The 22557-nt window shown below is 37.0% G+C and overlaps 1 protein-coding gene and 1 long non-coding RNA gene across 3 annotated transcripts in view; one reads left to right on the top strand and one right to left on the bottom strand.

Moving 5' to 3' along the window:
- Positions 1-22557, bottom strand: part of CYYR1 (cysteine and tyrosine rich 1) — a 99969-nt gene that overhangs the window by 7778 nt on the left and 69634 nt on the right. The window contains exon 3 of the mRNA XM_034656496.1: positions 6935-7092. Coding sequence (XP_034512387.1) covers positions 6935-7092 — 158 coding nt within the window. The remainder of the gene's footprint in view (positions 1-6934; positions 7093-22557) is intronic.
- Positions 2492-22557, top strand: part of LOC117801534 — a 45684-nt gene continuing 25618 nt past the window's right edge. For both annotated transcript variants that reach the window (XR_004624151.1, XR_004624152.1), the window contains exon 1: positions 2492-2601. This is a non-coding gene — a long non-coding RNA (uncharacterized LOC117801534). The remainder of the gene's footprint in view (positions 2602-22557) is intronic.

The raw sequence follows: 22557 nt of genomic DNA, 5'->3' as shown, positions 1-22557 counted from the left end.
TGGTGCTGTCTGATTCAAATCAATTTTTGCTCAAATAAACTCTTAAAAGTTCTAGCATGCTTCAATTTATCTTTTAATACACCTTAGTGTTAGCTTATGACATTTTTAAAAAGATCTATTCGTTTACTTTAGAGAGAAACAGAGAAGGAGTGGGAGGAGGGGCAGAGGGAGAGAATCTTCAAGCAGACTCCCTGCTAAGCACAGAGTTCCATGCGGGGCTCAATCCCACAATACATGAGATCATGCCTTGAGCAGAAACCAAGAGTCACTAGGGAGCCTCTCCCATGGGCTTCTGCTGGTGAAGTCCCAGGAGATAACTTGATTTCTGCACTTCTCAAGACACCAGTATTCTGTTCTATTTGGAACATTATAGGATATTTATCCTCATAAGTTTTTATTTGTAACTAGTCAGATTGGGTATCTATTCTTGGCAACTAAGGGGTTTCTGACTGGAATAGTCAAAGTATAATTACTAAAAAACAAATAAGGAAATCATATGATTACCTTTACACTTTGAAAAGATAATTCTGGATTCTCATGTGCATTTATAAATTAAAATTTAAAAACTGTGAAAAAAAATAGAAACCAAGAGTCACAAGCTCAATCAATGGAGCCATCCAGGCATCCCTAGCTTATGACATTTTTAAAGACAACTTCTAATATTATTGCTAGGAGCAAACCTTCTCCTCTACCCTCCCCCAAACCACACTGCTCACAATTTGCCTGAACCTTACTCAGAGCAGAAGCCCACAGAGCTCCCAGCAAAACCTCCACTGCCTCCACACCCACCACAAAGACCCAATCCTGCCATTTCTCCTCAACAGTGGCCTAAGATGCAGTTCCCAAAAGGATGATATTATTAGAAGCTATCATTCCCCTTCCCCTCAGATAACATCAAGACAAGTCTAGTCATGTTTTACGTTCCTCTGTTACCTTGAGACAAGCTCTTAGACTCTTTCATTGTAGACTCTAACTCTGGAAGGCTTTATACACATCAAATCTCATTAATTTTCTAAACTTTCCCCACCCACTTTCACTGTGCTCAGGAGACCACAAAGTCTGTCATCAGAAAAGCCCTTTGTATCCTCCCCTTTCCATCTCTTCACATGTGACTCTAGCTCAGAATATGAGGAAGTCCTCTTCTAATTGTGTCTGTTTTCCAGAGAAATGAGATCTACTGGGAGTGAGAAAAGCAAGGGTTTTTTTGAGCTTTAAGAAGAGAGAAGAATGCATGAGATAGTTGTGAAAATTTTCTATTTTCATTAAAGTCAGATTTTTCCCCTGAGAGGGTAGCTTCCTCTGCAGCAGCATTAAATCAGAAATATTCTTTCCTCATCCTACATCCTATAGGGCCAGAAGGTGCACTGGGTATTTTCTGGGGTTCTCATTCCCATTTTTCAAACTATGGTCTATGTTTTCTCCTTAAAAATCTGAGCTCTTTTGTAGCACACACCATGAGATTATACTACTTTCTACTCCTCCTTGTTAATACCTGTGGTCTGCTCTGCCCTAAACTCTCATTCATTGATGATTTAGCATCAGGCCCATTATCTTTCTCTGCAACATGGCTTCTATTAGCATTCTTGATGATTTCAACATTCATAGATTGAAGTAAATTTCTAGCCCCAAGATGGAACTTGCTCCTGCCCAGGGTGCCACAGCAGCAAACTAAAACTTAGATGACTTTCATGTCCCTGTGAAGCTCCACTTGATGGGAAACTTAGTATATCCAGTCAGCTAATCCCCAAACATCAAGCCAACTCTGAGCTCTCTACTTACTTCCTGTTCCTTCTCGCCCCAAACAAGGTTAACTATGTGGCCCCAGCCAATCAGATATTTCCTATTTTTCTCTTCCTTGTTTTTTTACTCTTTACCCTGTAAAAGCTCCCTGCCTTCCACCTATTTTGCAGTTCCCTGCACAAAGACCATCCACTTCATGAAGTGTTAAGCAGTTTGTTTGTATCCCCTAAATTGTTTTCTTTAATCATTTTCTTTGCAACTGGACTTTTTTGTGTTAAAAATATTTTTCTCAACCTTGTTGTACCTATGTAAATCTGACCACCACTCTTGATCTTTCTAGAATACACATTTCAATGTATCTTGAATCTTACCTAGATTTCCAGTTTTACTGATGACATTTAAAAAAGTTAATTTAAACTGATGTCACCTCTTTCCTGTCTTCATGTCTTTCTTTATTCGGCTTAGATTTGTGGTCCATCACTAAAATTATATCTGTGCATTTATCATCAATTTTCTTATCTCTTTTTCTCCCTGTTACCTGACAAAACTCCAATCTTGATTAAATTCAACGTTTTGGCTCTCCCAGACTTGTATCTAGGAGCTTCATGTGCCTAGAGAAAAATGCACAATCATACTGACTAATCTCATTTTCAATGAATGACTATATTCTTAAATGTGGAGACTCTTGGCATTGCTTGGAAATTATTCATACCTGTAGGTATTTCACCACCCCTCCATTCTCTGAGATTCCTTACCTACAAGCATCTCCTCAACCCACTTTTCAGGAGAAGACTTGCTTCTAATTTCAGGAAGAATATAGGCACAATCAGAAGAGCATATCCTCGTATCACCAATCCTTTGGTGAGTAAATGAAATTCTTCTCATGTTCAGTACAAATATTAATAAGGCAGCCCTCATTTGTGAATTCAGTGATGCAAATAGAATTTTTATTTCTTTTTTAAAGATGATTTATTTAATTTAGACAGAGAGAGAGTGCACATGCGCATGAGTGGGGGAGGGGCAGAGAGAATCTTCAAGCCGACTCCCCACTGAGCGTGGAGCACTATTCAGGGCTTGGCCCCATGATCCATGAGATCATCACCAGAGCCAAAAACAAGAGCTGGATGTTCAACTGACTAGGTGCCCCTAGAGTTTTGATTTCTTAATGAAATATTTCCAAGAGATTTTAAAGACTACAGGTCAGTTATTTTATAGAATGTTCCTTAACCTGGGTTTGTCAGATCTTTTTTCATGCTTAGATTCAGGCTGTGAACTTTCAGCCAGAATCCTGCACATATGAAGTTGTGTCATCCTCAGAGTTATTAACACCCAGAAGTGCAAGATGTCCATCTCTCCTTTAGTGATGTTAATCTTTACCACCTGGTCAAGATGTTGTCTGGTTTCTTCACTGTGTAGAGACTGTTTTTCCCCTTATAACTAGCAACAAACCTGGGGGTAGACACTTTAAGACCATCCAAATGTCCTGCTCCACTGCAACCTCTCCCCCCAGATTTAACACCCATTAATGATTCTTGTCCCAAACTTTTCTTATAATGGTTTTAAAATGATGATTTTTCCAATTCCACAACTCCTTTCTATATGTATCTTTGTCATTTTTTTGTACCCAAGAACCTCCCTTTCTTCTTCATGGTTTACCTAAATCTATCTATCTATCTATCTATCTATCTATCTATCTATCTATCATCTATCTCTCTCTCTTTCTCTCTCTCTATCAGTCAATCACCAGGGTCTCAGTAATGTACTTCAGATCACAAATTTCTTGATAGCATTGCAATCTCTTGTTTTCCTTTGGTTGTCATTTGATTTTTATATTTTTGCCAAGCCTTCTGTTATAGTCTTTCTGTATTGTTTTCTTTCAAGTGTGTTTCATCCAAACCTATTTTTTTAAGAAAGCGTTAACATGGTCACTTTTCTTTGTTTACAGTGAAGTTCTGGAGACTAGTGGGTGTATAATATTTGACAAATAATTTTTATTTTCACACTAACGGTTTTTAAAATAATTGTAATTAAACAAGACACTGTTTATTCTACCCAACATGGCAGGAATAAAAAACTGTTTTGGAAGGTCACTAACAAATGATCAGGTGTAGCAGATGAGCTTTTCTCAGTAATCTCCTCCCCAGTGCACAGTAATAATATTCATTGTAGGTATCTCCACTGAGCACTTTCACCAAGGCTTTCACCAAGGAATATGACCTTAGCTAAATTATTTTCTACTCATATATGTGGCCCCCAGGCTGAGGACTATACAATAAACTGGGTTGTTACCTCATTTATCACAAGACTAATTAATTAATGTGGGTAAAATATTTTATATTTCCACAGATGAAAGATTTTGAAAAATATTCATTACTACTGTGTTTTTTTTTCTATCTTTTAAGTAAAAGCTTAATTAGTGATTTCGAGAAGGAAATGAGAAGTAATCAAGCACATTATGCTTTTTGAAGATCTAGCTTTTTTGTAGTAAAAATACTTCCGCCATAAGGTTTATTATGTTTCTCACATTATTCAGTTCCCAGAACAATGCATTTACTGAAAATGTAACATGCTGCTGTGATCTGCCAGTATAAATGATGCCACTCTAAAGTTTAAAAAACATGTTTCCATGCATGAAATAGAAACCTCCAACCTAAGAAAACATAAGCCCTCACATTAAAATATTTTGAAACTTCTATTCTGGTTTTATAAAAAAATATTTTTTAATGTTTTAAAATGTCTAATGTTTAATTTTAACTAAACTTTTTATGATCGAGCAAAAGTGTATCTGAAATTTTATCTACAGAGGGCTTCTCCTTGCCTTCTCTTCAATTAATGTCTCTGTCTGACTCTCCTCTGTTCTCTTGAGTTATGGGTTGACCAGGTAAAAACAGGGAGATGTGAAGAATAAAAAAAATTCCCTGTTTTTTCCTTGTACCCTAGTTGTAACATCATTACACTAATCCCAACAGTATTCTTAGTAAGTTGGAAAGATTCAAAATTGTGAATTGCTTTTGTAATGAGTAAAAGCTATATATTCTAGGGTGAAATTTAAGGTAAATTCGCTAAGTTTTGATATATAACTCAATCAGATCTTGTCATGAGTTGCACTCTTCACTTGTTCAGCTATGTCTGCTGAGTGCCCATTATGTGCCAGTCCTGGTATTATACTTGGGACTGGGTGGTGACCAGAATAGACCACGATCCCTGTCTTGTGGTGCTAGGAGGAAGAGATGGACAGTGAAAAATATAACAATTGGACAAACTATACGGTATCTTAGAAGATTAAAAGCACTCTGGAAAAAAATATAGAGTATAACAAGGAGGACACGATGGGGAGGGACATAATATAATCTTAAATAGACCAGAGCAGGCCTCCTTCAGGAGGTGATCTTTGATCAAGAAGTTGAATTAAGTGAGAGAGTCCATGTTCTAAGCTAAGCCATAAGATGGGAGTGTGCCCTGTTGTGCTCACGGAGCACATGGAGTGTGTTTCTGTGTTCACAGGAGAGTGTGACTGGAGGCAGAGTGGCAAGAGGGAGTAGAGAAGGAAATGAAGCCAGAGAAATAAAAAGAGGAGCCAATTCATGCATTGCCTTGCAGGCCCTGGTCAGAACTTTGCTTTTTACTTTGGATAGAATAGGAACCACTGGCTTTGACTCTTCTCTGGAGAAAATGGAAAGCCATTGGAAGATTTTGAACAGAAGAATGATATAATTTGACATCTACTTCTAAAAGGTTCAGTTTGGCTACTAGGTTTAGAATAGACCCTTGGGGGCCAAAGGTGGCTGCTGGAAGAGCAGTAAGGATATTATCACAAGAATGCAGGTCAGAGCTGAGGGTGGCCCCACCAGGGAAAGAACAGTGTGGACTGTGAGTAGTCAGACACTGTGCATACTTTGAAGATGGACCTGGAAGTTTTCCTAGTAGGTTGCATGTAGGTTTGACAGAGGCGAGGAGTCAAGGATAACTCAAAGGTTTTTGGCCTGAGCCACTGGAAGTCCAGAGATGCCATCAGTTGATAGGATAAAGGCTGTAAGTGGAGGAAGTTTGGGGGGATAATCAGAAGTGCAGCATTGAACATGTTCAACTTGAGATAGCTGTGAGGCATCCAAGCTGAGATGTCCAGTAGGTAGTGGGATCAAATGCATATGAAATTCAGGAAGGATGTTCAGAATGGAGATTTATAATTTTGGGAGGCATTAGCGTATAAGTAGTACTTAATACCATGAGATCAAAAGATATAACAAAAGAAGTAAGTGTAGATACAGTCTAGAAAAAGACACAAGACTGACCTTTGAAACACTCCAACATGAAGATATTGGAAAATGGGAAGAACTGACAAAAGAGGAACAGGAGAAATGATTGTTCTCACATTCATCTGGAATTTGCTCCCTCAAGTTGAAGATGATAGGGAAAAAGCTAAGAGAGGAAGGAAGTTATTAGGGAATTGATACATGGTCAGATTGTGTGTAGAAGGTACCTTCTTTTTCACAGGGGCTGAGGAAGGACATGACTGTGGACAGCAAATTATCTAAGAATGTGTTAGATTTAAGATTTGACTCCTTTTTATATGTCAAATGATACATATACAGACAGGCTTAGAAAACACTACTGAGCAATTAATGCAAAACGCAGTATCTTGTTTATGGAGTAGGATATATTCAATATATTTTTATATAGAACTTCTAGCAGATTCTCAACAAACACCTGTCAAATTATTAATGTATTACCATTATACATTATTAATGTATTACCATTGCTCTTTGTTGGGAATTTTCATATTATATTAAAACTGTTTTCTTCGCATACAGACTTTTCTTAAGACTTAGGTACCTATTAAATCAGATGCCAGTTTGTTAAGACATGTCACTTATACTTTGTCTGTAATTACTTCTCAGAACTCTGGCAGGTAGACACAGTGGGTGTGGACTGTCTAAAACTCTGGCTGATTGGGAATTGTAGTCAATAAAACAAGCCTTAAAAATATGAATACCTTTAAATGTGAGCTAGATTTTATTACTTGGATCTAAGTAATCTCCATTGAAAGCTAGAGCTTCAGTCTATGTTAATTTAAATGCCCTACATTCTTGGAGATCATTGCAATGAAAGTCTTCAATGTTTCCTCTCTCTAAGGAGTACAGCATAACTAACGAATCTTACTCTTCCTTCAGAAGGAGTGAGCAGTTGTGCTTACCAGGATAGGAGGAGATGGCGTTGATGTGGGTGGTCCTGATGACGCCCACCCGGGTCCCACGGTTGTTCTTCATACACATACAGATACATATGGCAATTCCAGCGATGACCCCCATAATGAATACAATTCCAAACACTATGCCAGCAATTGCCGTGCCCCTAAAAAAGGAAGACAAAAGTACATTGAAAAGGCTCATAAGCGTTTCAAATACAACCCCATGACTGTAAAGCAAATCTTCTTAAGGATAATGTTAAAAAAAAAAAAAAGATAATTCCCTGAATCAGTCAAGTAAATAGTCTTGTGTATTTCAATAGATAAGAAAAAGTTAAAAACTTTCAGGGAATCCTCTTCCAGTACAGTAAACCTATCATTCAGATTCTGATTTTAGAAATCCATGTATTTATACAAAACACAATTATTCAGATACACTCTCTAAAATAATAATTAAAAAACCATTCTGCTGTTTACTTAAACAGCAAAGAATTTATCTAATGTCTGTGAGCACACATTTACTGAAAACAACTTGATAAATGCCAAAATATTAAATAAAATTTAACATTTATCTTTATTAAAACTCTTCACAAAGTAGAACTGGAATTTTTTTTTTCTTAACAGAACAGAGAAAACCAAACCAAATGTTTTAAAAAAATTATTCAGAAAACAGTTGCGACAAATGGTATTCTCATTAAATTCAGGAACAATGCAAGCAAAACCTCTGTTCTATTAATGTTATGTTTTTCTCCAGAAGGTTTTCTCTCTCACAACAAAATCATAGAAAGAAGAAATACTGCATGAAAGAGTCAACATTGTCATTATGTGTAGATAATATGTTTTGTAGAACTCTATGTTTATCCACATTTGGGAGAGAAATGGAGAAATCTTTGTGAAAAGAAGTAGATTTTCAGCCAGCAGTATCATTTCTATCAGTGCTTTCTGCTTTCTGAGGAAATACAACACATGTGGGCACAGATAATGCCCATATATTGTTGCTAATAGCAAGATATCAGAAACACCGTAATATCCAACAAAAAAGAAAAAAAAATAATGATACACAAGAGAATGAATCCTATACAGTGATTAAAAAGGATGAAGAGGTCCACATGGATTGAGGTGAAATGTCCATAATACATGGTTAACTTAATACTACAAATGAAAAGACAAATATTAATGGAATACCAGTATTAATAGAATGATTACAAGGAGAAAATTGTATTTTTATATTTCAAATTTTCGAATGTATATATAGTGATTATCTTATAGATATGGGACAATGAAGAAAATTTTTACTTTCTCATTTGGGTACCCCCCTCCCCAGAAGTAACCATTTCAACTCTTTCAAACATTGTTTTAGTACTTTTTTTTTTTTTTAAGATTTTATATATTTACTTGAGAGAGAGCACAGGAGCATGAGCAGGAGAAGGGGGAAGGGCAGAGGGAGAGGACCAGCAGACTCCCCGCTGAGCTTGGAGCCTGATGCAGGGCTCAATCCCGACCCTGAGATCCTGCCTGACCTGAGAGGAAGTCAGACACTTAACCGACTGAACCACCCAGGCACCCCTGTTTTAGTAACTTTCTTCCTATTTCTCAGTAATACAATTACATTTTTTAAATTTTTTTTAATTTTGTATTATCTATTGGCTCCTCTTATAGTATTTGGGAATTTAGATCCCAAGACAAACTTTATCCTTTCAGAACTTATATTACCATATCATCAGCATTTATATTACCGTGACTGCTTCCTGTTGATCCAAGCAAGGTGCCATGGTTACCTTTCATATCTCTTACACTTACTTTATTTAAGGAATTTCCATGAGTTCCCATCTTTCCACACGTCTGTTGCTATCCCCTCTTCAAAAGTCTTAGAAATTTTTCAAGCAATTTTCAGGAGTTCTTAGCATTTTCTTTTTACTGCTAGTATTATGAAATTGCATAATGCACTTGGATTTTGTTTTTTTTTGTTTTTTTTTTAATTATTTTTCCAGTCCCTTAGGATTTTTCATGTCTGGAGACTCATTCTTCAGTTCTATAAACTGTGCCATAAATGGATAATTTCCTTTCCACCATTTTTTCTGCTTCTCTTTCTGGAAACCTATTCTGAAAGAACTTCCAGGATGACTTCTCTAATTTTCCTGATCTCTGTTTTCTTGAACTACTTTCTGGGGGAATTTCATTGACTTTGCCTTCCAAAGTTTTGTGGAACCTCTCACTTTCAGCTATCATATGTTTAATTTCTGTGTGCTCTATCTTATCCTCCAAGGTACCCATCTCCCTATTTTATAGTGTCCTGTTTTGCTTTCATAGATATAGTTTCTCCTTGTAATCCCTAAAGGTACTGATGATATATATATTTTAAACTTTCTCTGCTTTTTGTATTTCTTCTGTCCTGTTTAGGTTCCTTTTTATTGGTTATTTCGGTCTGTTTCATGTTTGACATTTTCCTTAAATGTCTGGTGATGCTGAGTCTTCTGCTCTTTAAAAAAGAGGCACAGAAGAGCTGCTTGGAAGTTCACTGTGGCCAGCTACCATTGCACAGGTGAAATCCACAGTCTAAGAGTTCCCATGGTTTTTTTTGTTGGGCTGTTCAATTTTCCCCTTAAAAAGAATCCTCCAGTTTCAAGTACAAGCCAGCCTGACACTTTGCCGGAGCCTAGGCAAAGGGTATGAACCTTATTTTACCTATAAGGGTATGAACTTCCATAAAATCCTGATGCCCTTAGCTGAGGGACTCCATCTCACTCTGCTGTGACACTGAAGCCGTTCAGAAGCAGTCTTCAGTAACGTTTTTGTGGTTTAAAAGCATGATTTCTAAAGCCAGACTGCCTAGGTTCCAACTGTTCCTTGTGCAAGTTGCTGAACGCCTCCCACCCCCTAATTTTCTTATTAATTAAATGAAGGTCAACTTGGTGCTTATCTGACTCTCCTCTCAAATTTCGTATCATGAAATAACTGTACTCCTGGACTCGTTTGTCAGAGAAATAATTTCTTATTTTTGTGCCATATAAATATCTATCTTACGCTTTTCTAAGACAGGTCTGTAGTTCTCCTCTTGAAACCTTGGGGCCAGATCTATCTCATAAGTCAGAAATTTTAAGGTATTGGAAAGGGAATATAGTACATATACCATATATTGTAGGGTACTTCCAAGGCCAGCATCCCGAGCACACATACATTTACGTGTCTGCAGGAAAGGTGAGAATATTAACAGCCGTGGATGACATAGAGACTAGAAAAAAGCCCCAGGTTCCTTTGCCACCAAGTCAGTTACATGAAACATTTCACTTTCCAGCGTTGGTTGGTTGGTTGTTTTGAGGTTTTCAAAATTGTGGATAGGGAGTTGTGATCCTGTATTTGTACTATTCACAAGAGATTTTCTTTGTATGACTTTTCCCACTCTTAAATAAACCGATACTGCTAAGAATTCCAATAGACTCTTTTAAAATATTCTTACATGCATTTTAACTATGTTAGTAAATTATGAAAGCAGAAAGTGAGATATATTTGGGTGTGCTGCTATTAGTAATTAAGAATGGCAGAACCCAGTACCTTAATATATAAGCCTTTTCAAAAAAAGAGAGATTCATCAAAGGAGATCATTTGAAAGAAGTAAACCAAAAGTAATCTGGAAACCTTTTTATTGTAATTTTGAGGTCCAAATAAGATTGATTTGGAGGGCTTAATTTATGTTCCAGAAATAAGCAATGGCCCAATTATTCAGGCATAGAGTTTCCAAAGTAAGTGTTATGGAAGCTGTTAAGGTATCAAATTGGGACATATTTATATTCATTAATTCATTTTTTAAATAGAGGAAAGTAGGAAATTAGTCACATTTTGTTTTCCTGTTGGCAGCTCCAGCAAAAGTGCCTGCTTATGAGGTCAGTAATGAGGTTGCAACTAATGTGTTAAATGAGGTTTCTGATTAAATCATGATTTTGGTGTCCTTGATCTTTTGATACCCATTAGCAACTGTAAATTAGTTATTAAAGACATAGCAAGTATAACATTTATAGCATTTTTTACTCCATTATTAATTAAAAGAAACAATAAACAAACAGTAACCTTCTGGCATATAAATAATTTGGTTTTGTCAACTGTTGGAAATAGAGAAGCTATTAACTTGAGAACTTTGGCGTCATAAAAATCTTGAAAAAAATGTAGGGAATGTACTTTTTTTTGAAAGAAGGGACTGCAGAGTGTACATATTTTCCTTTTTAAGATTTTATTTTGAAATATTTACAGATTCACAAACAGTTATAAAAAGAGTATAGAGAGTCCTGTGTATCCTCCTCCCAGTTACCCCCCCCCAATGGTTACATCTTAGGTGACTACAGTACAACATCAAAATCAGGAAATTGACATTAGTGTAAAGTGTGTGTATCATTCTGTGTCATTTGAACACATGCAGAGATCATGGGATCACTATGGGAAGCAAGGTACAAAGCTACTCCATCATCAAAAAGATTTCCCTTGTGCTACTCCTTTATGGTCACACCCACAGTCCTCCTCCCCGCCATTAATAACTGCTCAAATCACTACTCTGTTCCTCATTTTTGTAATTTTGTCATTTCAAGAATGTCATACAAATGGAATCGTATAGTATGTGACATTTTGAGGTGGACTTTTTTGTACTCAGCATAATGCCCTTGGAATCTATCCTAGCTTTTGTGCGTACTAATACATTCCATTTTTATTATTTCATGGTATGGAGATAGCAGTTTGTTTACCCATGACCTATTGCAGGACATTTTGGTTACTTCCAGCTTTGACTTTTGCCGATAAAGCTGCTAGGAACAATCATGTACAGGTTTTTGTGTGAACATATGTATTCATTTCTCTGGGATAAATGCCCAAAAGTGGGATTGCTGGGTTATTTGATAAGATATGTTCAATTTTTAAAAATACTGACAAAGTATTTTCCAGAATGGCTGTACTGTTTTATATTCCCTCCAGTAGAGTATGAGACATCCGGTTTCTCTCCATCCTTGCCAGCGTTTGGTGTTGTCATTATTTTTAATTTTAGCTGTTTCAACAGGTGTGTAATGATGGCTTGTTGTGATCTTAACATACATGTTTAGTGGCCAGGGAGATTAAACGTCTTTTCACGGGCTTAGTTGCCATTTATGTATCTTCTTCAGTGAAATGTCTCTTCATGCCTTTTATTCATGTTCTAATTGGATTGTTTGTATTTTCACTATAGAATTTTTGAGAGTTCCTTATAAATTCGAGATAGAAGTTTTTTATCAGATACATTGAAAACATTTTCTCAGTCTGTAGTTTGTCTTTTCATCGTCTTAACAGAATCTTTTGCAGAGAAAAAAGTTTTAAAATTTTTATAAAGTCCAATTTTTCAGTTTTTTTTTTTTTTTTTTGTATGGACTGCTTTTGGTGTCATGCCTATGAACTCTTCACCAAGCCTTAGGTTCTGAAGACTTCTCCTGTGTTTCCTTCTAAAAGATTGATTAGTTTGATGTTTTATATTAAAACCTATGATCCATTTTGGTTTAACTTTTGGGTAAGGTGGCAGGTTGAGGTTGAGGTGGGGTTTTTTGCCTACGGATATCCGGCTGCTGCAGTACTGTTTATTGAAAACACTATCCTTCCTCAACTGCATTGCTTTTGCACCTTTGTAAAAAATTAGTTGGCTCTGCTTATTTGGGAGTATTTTTGGGTTTTGTATATTCTCCTGTTGTTGAATAGGGCGTTTGAGAACTGTTGCTTAGCTTCAGTTAGCTGTTCAGTTCTTCTGTATCCTTGCTGATCTTCTGTCCAGTTGTTCCCTCATTGTTGTGGGAGGGATGTTGAAGTCTCCAGCTATAATTGAAGATTTGTCTATCTCTCCTTTCATTTCCATCAGTTTTGCTCTGCATAGTTTCCAGCTTTTCTGTTCTGTGTGGGCTCCCCACTTGACCTTTGCTGGTAGATATTAGGGTGGGACTGTATTTTTTTTTTTTCTTAGGTGTTTGGCTGTAGTCAAATTGTTATTATCTACAAGTTTTCTATCTTGCTAGGCTGCCTCTTTCTGGGTGCTGCCACTGGAGAGATTAGGGTCTTTGGGGGGCTTTTATTGTATGTGCCCATTGGTGTTTCTGGGTTACCAATTACCTCCAAGTCTGGGATAAATAGGGCAAGAAGAAAACTTAGGGAACTCACTCTTGTGTTCTTCAGGCCATGAGATCCTAGCTGATCTATCCTTTTCTCTTCACCTTTTAGACTTTTCTTGTTTGCTTTATATGTCTTGAGTTTTACAGTTGCACTTAGAGGGAAGGATAGGAAAAAGTATGTTACTCTGATAATGTATTTTTAAAAAATAAAATACTGCAAAAAAAAAGGTATTGTTTAAAATCATGAAGTGTTTTTTAAAGATTTATTTATTTTAGAGAGAGAGAGAGAATGTGGGGGTGGAGGGAGAGGGAGAATCTCAAGCAAACTCCCTCCTGAGTGCAGAGCCCAATACAGGGCCTGATCTCGGGACACTGAGATCAAGAACTGAGTCAAAATCAAGAGTCAGATCCTTAACTGATTGAGCCACACAGGCACCCCATGAAGTGATTTTTTTCAAAGTAAAATATAGAAACATCTTTTTAGAAGAGATGAACACTGTGATAAATATCCTTATAAAGACACAGCTGTTAATATTACACTTGGGTTTTCAGAGCAAAAATAATATGTCATTCACATACATAGATATGTGATTCCAAATCTTTTCCTATTCATATTGAAGGTGCTCAAAAAATCTTTAATGAATTAATGAATTAAGCTACCTCACTCACATTTATTAAACTATTATGGAAATATTACCCACAAGATTCTTTCTCTATAATCAAAGTATTTCTTTGTTTAATTGGAATATAGTTGACATACAATGTGACATTAATTTCAGGTATACAACATAGTGATTAGACAGCTCTGTAGTTATGCTGTGCTCACAAGTGTGGCTACCACCCACCATACAATACTAGCACAATACCATTGACTGTGTTCCCTGTGCTGTGCCTTTTATCCCTGTGACTTACTCATTCCAACACTGGAAGCCTGTACTTCCCACTCCCCTTCACCCATTTTACCCATCCCCATCTCCCTCCTCTCTGGCAGCCATCAGTTGGTTCTTTGCATTTATGGGTCTGTTTCTGCTTTTCTTGTCTGTTTGTTCATTTGTTTTGTTTTTTAGATTCCACATATGAGTGAAATCAAATGGTATTTTGTCTTTCTCTGCCAGACTTACTTCACTTAGCATTCTATACTCTAGGTCCATCCATGTTGTTGCAAATGACAAGATCTTATTCTTTCTTGTGACTCAGTAATATTCCATCGTATGTATATGTATATACATATATAAACACATAATATACATAAATATTTGATATACATATTATATACAGTATCTATAAATACAAATATATCAAGGAATCTTCATACTATTTTCTACAGTGGCTGCACTAACAGAGCACAAGGGTTGCTTTGGCTCTACAGTCTCACCAACACTTTTATTTCTTGTCTTTTTTTTTTAAGATTTTATTTATTTATTTGAAAGAGAGAGCATGAGCAGGGTCAGGTGCAGAGGGAAAGGAAGAGGGAGAAGCAGACTCCCCGCTAAACAGGAAGCTCGGTGACATGGGGCTCCATCCCAGGACCCTGGGATCATGACCTGAGCCAAAGGCAGATGCTTAACTGACCGAGCCACCCAGGCGCCCTATTTCTTATCTTTTTTTTTTTTTAAGTACTTCTTTATTTAAGTAATCTCTACACACAACATGAGGCTCAAACTCACAACCTCAAGATCAAGAGTCACACACTCCTCCAACTGAGACAGCCAGGAGCCCCTACTTCTTGTACTTTTGATACTGGCAGTTCTGACAGGTGGAAGGTGGTATCTCGCAGTGACTGATTAGTGGATGATTAGTGATGTTGAGCATGTTCTCATGTGTCTGTTGGCCATCTGTAATATAGTGGAAGTATTTCTTATAGGAAGCTCTTTATTATTAAGTTAAACCTGAAAGGAAATTTTTCTTGAGAAAAGAAAGAAATCTAACTTATTTTTGATGCTGTTAATTTTTTTACCTTTAGCTGCTGATTTCTGATTATAAAGCACAATTTGGGTAAATTTGTCTGCAAAGAGAATTTTCTGTTCTCAGGAAGCTACTACAAAACTTTTCATGAATTCTAAAAAATTTCAGAAGTACATTGTCTTCTCATGGTATTTTAATAATTGTCTGTGGGGCGCCTGGGTGGTGCAGTCGTTAAGCGTCTGCCTTCGGCTCAGGGTGTGATCCTAGCGTTATGGGATCGAGCCCCACATCAGGCTCCTCTGCTATGAGCCTGCTTCTTCTTCTCTCACTCCCCCTGCTTGTGTTCCCTCTCTTGCTGGCTGTCTCTCTCTCTGTCAAATAAATAAATAAAATCTTTAAAAAAAAATAACTGTAAGCTTAGTATTAAACAAAAACATTCCATTTTATTGGTTATATACAACAATTAATAGGCAGAACTTCAAGGTTATTAAAGCAAATTACTCTTTTTAATTATCCATTATAATCATTTATTATGGTGAATGCTTTTTTACTCAGTTTAGTCCAGGAGTAAGCAAACTAAGGCAATGGGCCACATGGGGCCCCCTAGTTGTTAAAGCAAATAAAGTTTTATTGGAATGAAGCCCAACTCATCTGTTTACATGTTGTCTGACTGGTTTGGTGCTATGTCAAAGTTGAGTAGTTGTGAGATCACATGGCTTTAAAGGCTGAAGTATTTACTCTCTCATCTGTTGTAGAAAAAGTGTACTGATCTCTGATTTGATTCACTTGCTAATAAATTAAGTTGCCTTTCCCTAGATGACTTTTTCTAAAAAGTTTTGTCACTAATGATTTTATAACAGAGTAAGTGGTTGCATAGGCAGAGCAATTTGTACTGAAAATCTAACAGTCTATGGTATTTGGAAGATCTTTTAATTCTATTAATTAGAAAGTCACAAGAATTGCAAGGCTTAAATATTCTTTTTGATTACCCCCACTGATAGTCACTGTAGTACATTTCTGATAATACTCCAATACAAAAATTACTCATGCTTTGTGGCATAGTAAAAAATAAACATTTCGTCTTTGTCCCAGGTTCCTGGTACACAGCTCTTTTAAAATCCTTAGAATCTCTGGAGTGAGAAAAGTGTCTTTTGTACGCTAATGAGATAACTGGTGGCTGGAGGCCACTTAGGTGTAACAGGGCTGGTCCCCAGAAAGACCTAAGCACTATTAATGGGTTGGAATTTTCAGCCCCACTTATAACCTCTGGGAAAGGGGGCTGGGACTGGAGATTAGTTAATCACCAATGGCCAGTGATTTAATCATGTGCACACATGGAAACCTCCATTAAAAACGCCTGCATGATGGGGTTCAGAGAGCTTCTGGGTTCGTGAACACACTGTTTTGCTTTGGTGGGCGGAGCACCTGAAGAAGGCTTGGAAGTTCTTGAAGTTCCATATCCCTCCCGCCAAACCTTGCCCTATGTATTTCTTTCATTTTATTGTTCCTGAATTGTATCCTTTATAATAAACTGGTAATAATAAGTAAAGTGCTTTCCTGAGTCCTCTCAGGGCTTTTACTGTGACCTCTAGTATTGATTGAAACCTGAAGGAAGGGGTTGTGAGAATCCCTGACTTTGCAGCCAGGTTAGATGGAAGTGAGGGTAACTTGGGGACCTGATACTTGTGACTGGCGTCTGAAGTGAGGGCAGTCTTGTGGGACTAAGCCCTTAAACCTGTGGAGTCTGATGCTAACTCCAGGGACTTAGTGTCAGAATTGAATTGAATTGTACGACGCTCCATTGGTAAGAGAATTGGTTCCTGTCAGGAGGGAGAACACCCCACATGCTTCCTTCTCTGTTCTCCCAAAATCTTTTTAAATGTCTATTAGTGTTTTATTTAGCTCCATAGGTAGAAAATTTGTACCAAAATGAGACTCTGTAATTAAGATATTAAATGTATTTGTAGTGGCTCTAATGATACTATGAATCTGTAGTTTATAACAAAGCTCAGAGATAATATATTTCATTCCATGAATAACTTTTCATAAGCAAAAAAATATTCTGATAATGTTGCAGTTGGTGAAGTAATACTTACAACACATTTTTAGGCTCAGCATTGCTATACAGCAACTTAATACAAATATCTTCACATGGTTTTACAATTAAATAATGTTTGAGGTAAGTAAGAGATGTGAAAGAATACTACTGTAATATTTCCCTTCTTCATTGACACAACCAACTTACAAATGCATTTTATAAAACAGCATAATACAAAGGACTTATGAATTATCTATGCAATAATTTAATTAACACCAGTCCTAATAAAATAGGAAAATAAAAAAGGGACACAAATATTTGATGCCTGTATAAGATGCAAGCAGAATTACAGAATATTTCCATTAGAAGAAACTTTGCGTATGGACAAAAGAGTTTTTAAGAAGTACGTAAAAAAGAAGTGAGAGGTAAAATTTTTTGTTTTCTAAAAAAAAAATGACTACAGTTTCAAAAGAATAGACTTAAAATGGGCCCATTTCCTATTGTAATGAAAATTTGTATGTGAAGCTGAGGCATTGTTATGTTTTTATTAAAGAAGGGAATACTAAGTAATCCTATTTATTTCTGATAATCCATATGTGATGAATAAAAGCAATGAAAAAAATATTCCAACTACAGTGCTGAAAGTAAAATGCACACATGAGCAGAATAAAACTTTGCAAAATTTTTTCTTCAATCCATTCCATTTGCTCAATAATTGTTCTTTTAGCCAATGCATTAAAATATTGTAGTGCAATATTTTCATGTTCAGAAGTCTTTAAAACCAATATCTTATTCTAAACCTATTGGCAGTTGATAAGGTATATAATTTAGTAAAACTCTGAATTGCTTAATTTAAAAATGATGCATTTTCCTCTCTGTTGCTTTACTAAATTATTACAGAATGGTAAGAATAGAAAAACAAACTCAATGGAGTATGGTTTTTCAATATAAGAGTATTTACTCCTGTAACTTCCATTTATAACAACAGGACCCCAGATCTACCGCCATCTATGTCTCTATCTCCCCCTAGCTACATATGTATCTATACATAAGGCTACTATAATTTCACGTGGTTAAATTATTACCAAATATTGTTATAATCCCTAAAATGCTGATTTTAGGAGGGTAGAAATATCAATCCATAAGATTCTCCCAATAAATCTTACGACTTGCAAAAAAATCCTGCAAAATTCAGGTATGCCAAAGGTGTTTATTTTGCCTTTTTTCATGCTAGTCCTCTTTACTAACTTCATTCAACATATCCTTGGGGGGGGTGGACTTTACAAGTAATTTTTCTGTTATCCTCAGAATAATAAAATTAGAAATTAATGTTTCTCTAGTATGTGCTGCTGAAGTGAGCCCAATGTTTCTTTAAATGAATAAATTTACCTGATTTACTGACTCAATCCCTATATAGATAGTTGTCTTCCTCAGTATCTGTTTTCTACATTTCCCTTGATAAAATAATTTTTTTAAAAGATTTATTTATTTATTTATTTATTTATTTATTTATTTATTTGAGAGAGAGAGAGTGCACACACACACACATGCAGGAGGGGCAGAGGGAGAGGGAGAGAGAATCTCAAGCAGACTCTGCACTGAGCAGGGAGCCTGTCATGGGGCTCTAACTCAGGACCCTGAGATCATGACCCGGCCAAAACCAAGAGTCAGATGCTCAACTGACTGTACCTCCCAGGCACCCCTCCGTTGATAAAAGAACTCCTGATGGTCAACTGGGTACATGCCTACCTGAAATAAATACTATTATCTTCCAGATACTCTTAAAGCTAGTTTTTTTTTAATTGATAAAATTCTGGAAGGTAAGTTGTAAGTAAAATATTTTGTGACATCTCTCAAGAAACCTCCTTAAAAGATTGCTGGAATGGGCTTTTTGTCCCTCCATCCTACCTTCCATCCATCCTGCTTTCTGAAATGAAGACAGCCCTCCTAGGGATGGAGGAGGTATGAGTTTGATGGACATGCTGTATCATCCTTGAGTTGCCTATCTCGGGATTTCCTTTACACAAGAGAGAAACAAACTATTTTAAAAATTACATTAAAACCTTTGTTATTTCAGTCTCTCTCTCTCTCTTTCTCTCTCTCTCTCTGTGTGTGTGTGTGACGTGATGCTTGACCTAAGCTTACCTGATACAGCTCCTTTGCCAAGATTACAGTGTAAACAAAAAGAAATCTTTAATATGGAATAGCAGTTTAAGGAGCATACAGATACTCTGAGATCCCCATGAAAAGGTTCCCAAAAAAGCATACCAAAACTAAGAAAGCATGAGACTGCATGCAACTTCGATTAAATTGGGATCATTCATCTTACATCTTATGTAGAACTAAATTTGTATGAAACAATGAGAGACCTTCGAGAAATCTCTACATTGCCTAGACATCAAAGAGGATACAAAATGAGAATAACAAATGGTCTTGAATGTGTTGTGACTGGTAGGGTGATCTCCACAATAACATTTTGTCACCGGAGTTCAATGGTAAATGATTTGATTGATGAAGAAAGCAAGAATAATTCAAACCAGAAGGTACCCTTTGAGAAGTGGTTGGTTTCCAGTTATCTCCACAGACCAAATTTTCTGAACGAAGTGCCCAATTCCTATAGTAGATTTATAAAGTGAGCTCAATGAAGATCAAATTCATACAATAAAATAATAGTAATATTAATAATAATTTGTAAATATGAATATACATGATTTTTTTTTAGAAAAACAGCAATCTGATGGATGATTTCCTGAACTGTATTACTTGATATGTTCTGTATACTGCATGGATTCCAAGTGTCATTATCTGATTACCTGCCAATAGAGCCTTGGGATAGCACAGCATAATGTACTGTCGGTCAAAGTCTAAATGCAGCAATTCAGAGTTACAAGAGTTTCTAGAATCTTTTTCATGCAAATACGTGAACATGTTTCATGTCATTGTTTATTAGACACCAATATTTAGAAAAGTAGTGTTGATCCACACTTAGATGAGTTTATTTTCCACTCATGCCCTTGAGGTGTTTGATTTAGTTCTCAGTCATTATGCCTGCAATTCTAAATGGCAGTCACTAGATAACAACATTCTTTATTTCACTCATGAAATAGGTACTGAGCCTCTACCATGTGCTAGCCACTATTCTCGGTGTTGAGACAGAAGTTGAGTGATACATGGTACCTGCCTTCAAGAATTTTAGAGCCAATCTCTAGGCATATAAGACTAAGACAATAATTATAGAATTTTATCATACTCAGCAAAAGAGAACTGTTTATTTTTTTTTAAACAATATGAGTGTCATACACTAAAGAGAGCAGTAATGATTTCTTAATACCTCTTAGCTGCATATAAAAGGTTTTTGATCTGCAGGGTACTGTTGTGAAATAGAAACAGACCCACTTGTTTTGCAGGTGAGAAAACCAAATCTGTGAGAGGTTAAAATAAAGATCTTTTAGCCAGTTTCATGGTAAAGAATAGAGCTCAGCAGTCCTAATTCCCACCACAGAGCTGGTCCTATTCCAGCAGACTGCCTGCTCTCATTCTCTCATCCATTCAACCAATGTTTATGGAGTCTCTTCACTCTGTTAAGCACTAGGCATATAAAGATGAACAAAGTCTCGACGGAAGGCAGAGAGGGAGAGGAGAGAGAGGATTCCCGGAATATGTGGAAAACTGAAGCTCTGACGACTGACTGAATAGGGGAGTAAGTGAGAGGCCAGAGTGCACAATGTCTTTTGTGTGGGCAATGGCCCCTTGCTGCACCATATGCCGTTCATAAAAATGTGTTGAAATCAAGACTCTAGGAGATATACAATCGTAAGCTAGACTTAAATAGATACAGCCACTGCACACAGGTTCTCCTGCCTTTTGCCTTTCAAACCTAAAAAATTTCCAATTGCTTCTAGATAAAACACTCTCATTTATAATGCTTTGACACAGTTCACCCTTTTGAAGTAACCTTTGCTGAAACTTCATACTGAGCTAATTACTTTAACTTGCTTATGATAATTACTTTAGGCAGGACTATTGTTTTGTTTCTCTACCTTTTTTTTTTTTTAAAGATTTTATTTATTTATTCGACAGAGATAGAGACAGCCAGCGAGAGAGGGAACACAAGCAGGGGGAGTGGGAGAGGAAGAAGCAGGCTCATAGCGGAGGAGCCTGATGTGGGGCTCGATCCCATAACGCCGGGATCACGCCCTGAGCCGAAGGCAGACGCTTAACCGCTGTGCCACCCAGTCACCCCTGGTTTTGTATTGTTTTTCTACTTTTTTAAATCATGGTTTGAGTAGGAAAAAAAAATCACAAACGAGTTTTTAACAGTGGCTATAAGGATTTCTACTGAAAATCTGTTTGTTGAGATTTGTGTCAGATGTAAGAGATTGAATCTGATTATGAAAATTCAGAGTAACCTGTTTTCCTTTCCATTGACTCCACCATGAAGAGTTTCAAATAAATGTGGAAGCTCACACGGTTATTGACGGGCAGAATAGCAGCTACCCTCCAGCCCTAGACATTTAACATTCAATGTTCCCATAGGACTTGGGTGGATGTTGGCAGTTGTAAACCCTTCCAGATCCAGATTAACTGCTGAAGCAGGTAACAGACCTTGATAATGTAATGGGTCCTTGGCAGTGAGCCCATGTGCTGCCCAACCTCGTGTTTCTTCATGTGGTTCTACCAACTGTTAGACTGTACATTATCAGCTGACCTTCCCACCCAAACAACTGGGATCCTCTTCCTGGACCTTCTCAAGTCCCCACCCTCAGCTGAGACAAGCCTGCAATTGATCACCATCTGCTGGGCCAACTCCTGTTTCAGGCCTGCCAATGACTTGCCAGTGACTTGCTCAGTTCTGATGTTTATTACCTGCAACAGCTCTCAGGAGCCTGGGACTGCCCAGACCCAAGAGCTGCTGTTGGATCACACCTCTCTGAAGGCCTTGCTCACAACTCCATCTGTGCTAGCCTGATGTAGTTGATCAGAAGTGTTACACTTTGGCTTCCTCATAGGATCTAGCCTCATGCTTATTTCAGTGATTCTTAAAGTCATTCACAAGCAATACATTCTTATCATTCCATCAATATCATTCTCTCTCACTGTAGGTGGCTGCCTCTACATAGGTTCAAACAGTTTCTGAGTTTTTTTATGCCTTGCAATTACCCATGAGAGAAAAACTGATTTCAACCACATCTCATTCCACTACATACAATTCCAGTGAAGGAATGTGATTGGCCCAGCTGCAGTTGGGGACCCACCTCTAAGTGGGTCCACAGCCCAGAATACCACAATTGGCCTACCTTGAGTCAAATACTTGTTTCCAGACCTTCAATATGTAACCAATGGGGAAAGACATGGGGGAAAGAGGTCAATTCAGGAGCAGAAGCAAGGGTTTGGCATGTGATGACACAGATATTCACATACACTATAACTTTGTGTAGTTGGCATTATTAGAATTCCAGGTCCACATTTGAATTTATGGATATGCACTACAATTATAAAGAAAGAGACAAATACTCCCAAATCTCAGTTTTATCTGTCCTCCACCTAAATATATAATTGATGCCACAAAGTCAAAGAGGTAA

This window comes from Ailuropoda melanoleuca, chromosome 1 (assembly GCF_002007445.2).
Source record: "Ailuropoda melanoleuca isolate Jingjing chromosome 1, ASM200744v2, whole genome shotgun sequence".
Taxonomy (NCBI): domain Eukaryota; kingdom Metazoa; phylum Chordata; class Mammalia; order Carnivora; family Ursidae; genus Ailuropoda; species Ailuropoda melanoleuca.
This window is presented reverse-complemented; position numbering and strand designations above follow the sequence as displayed.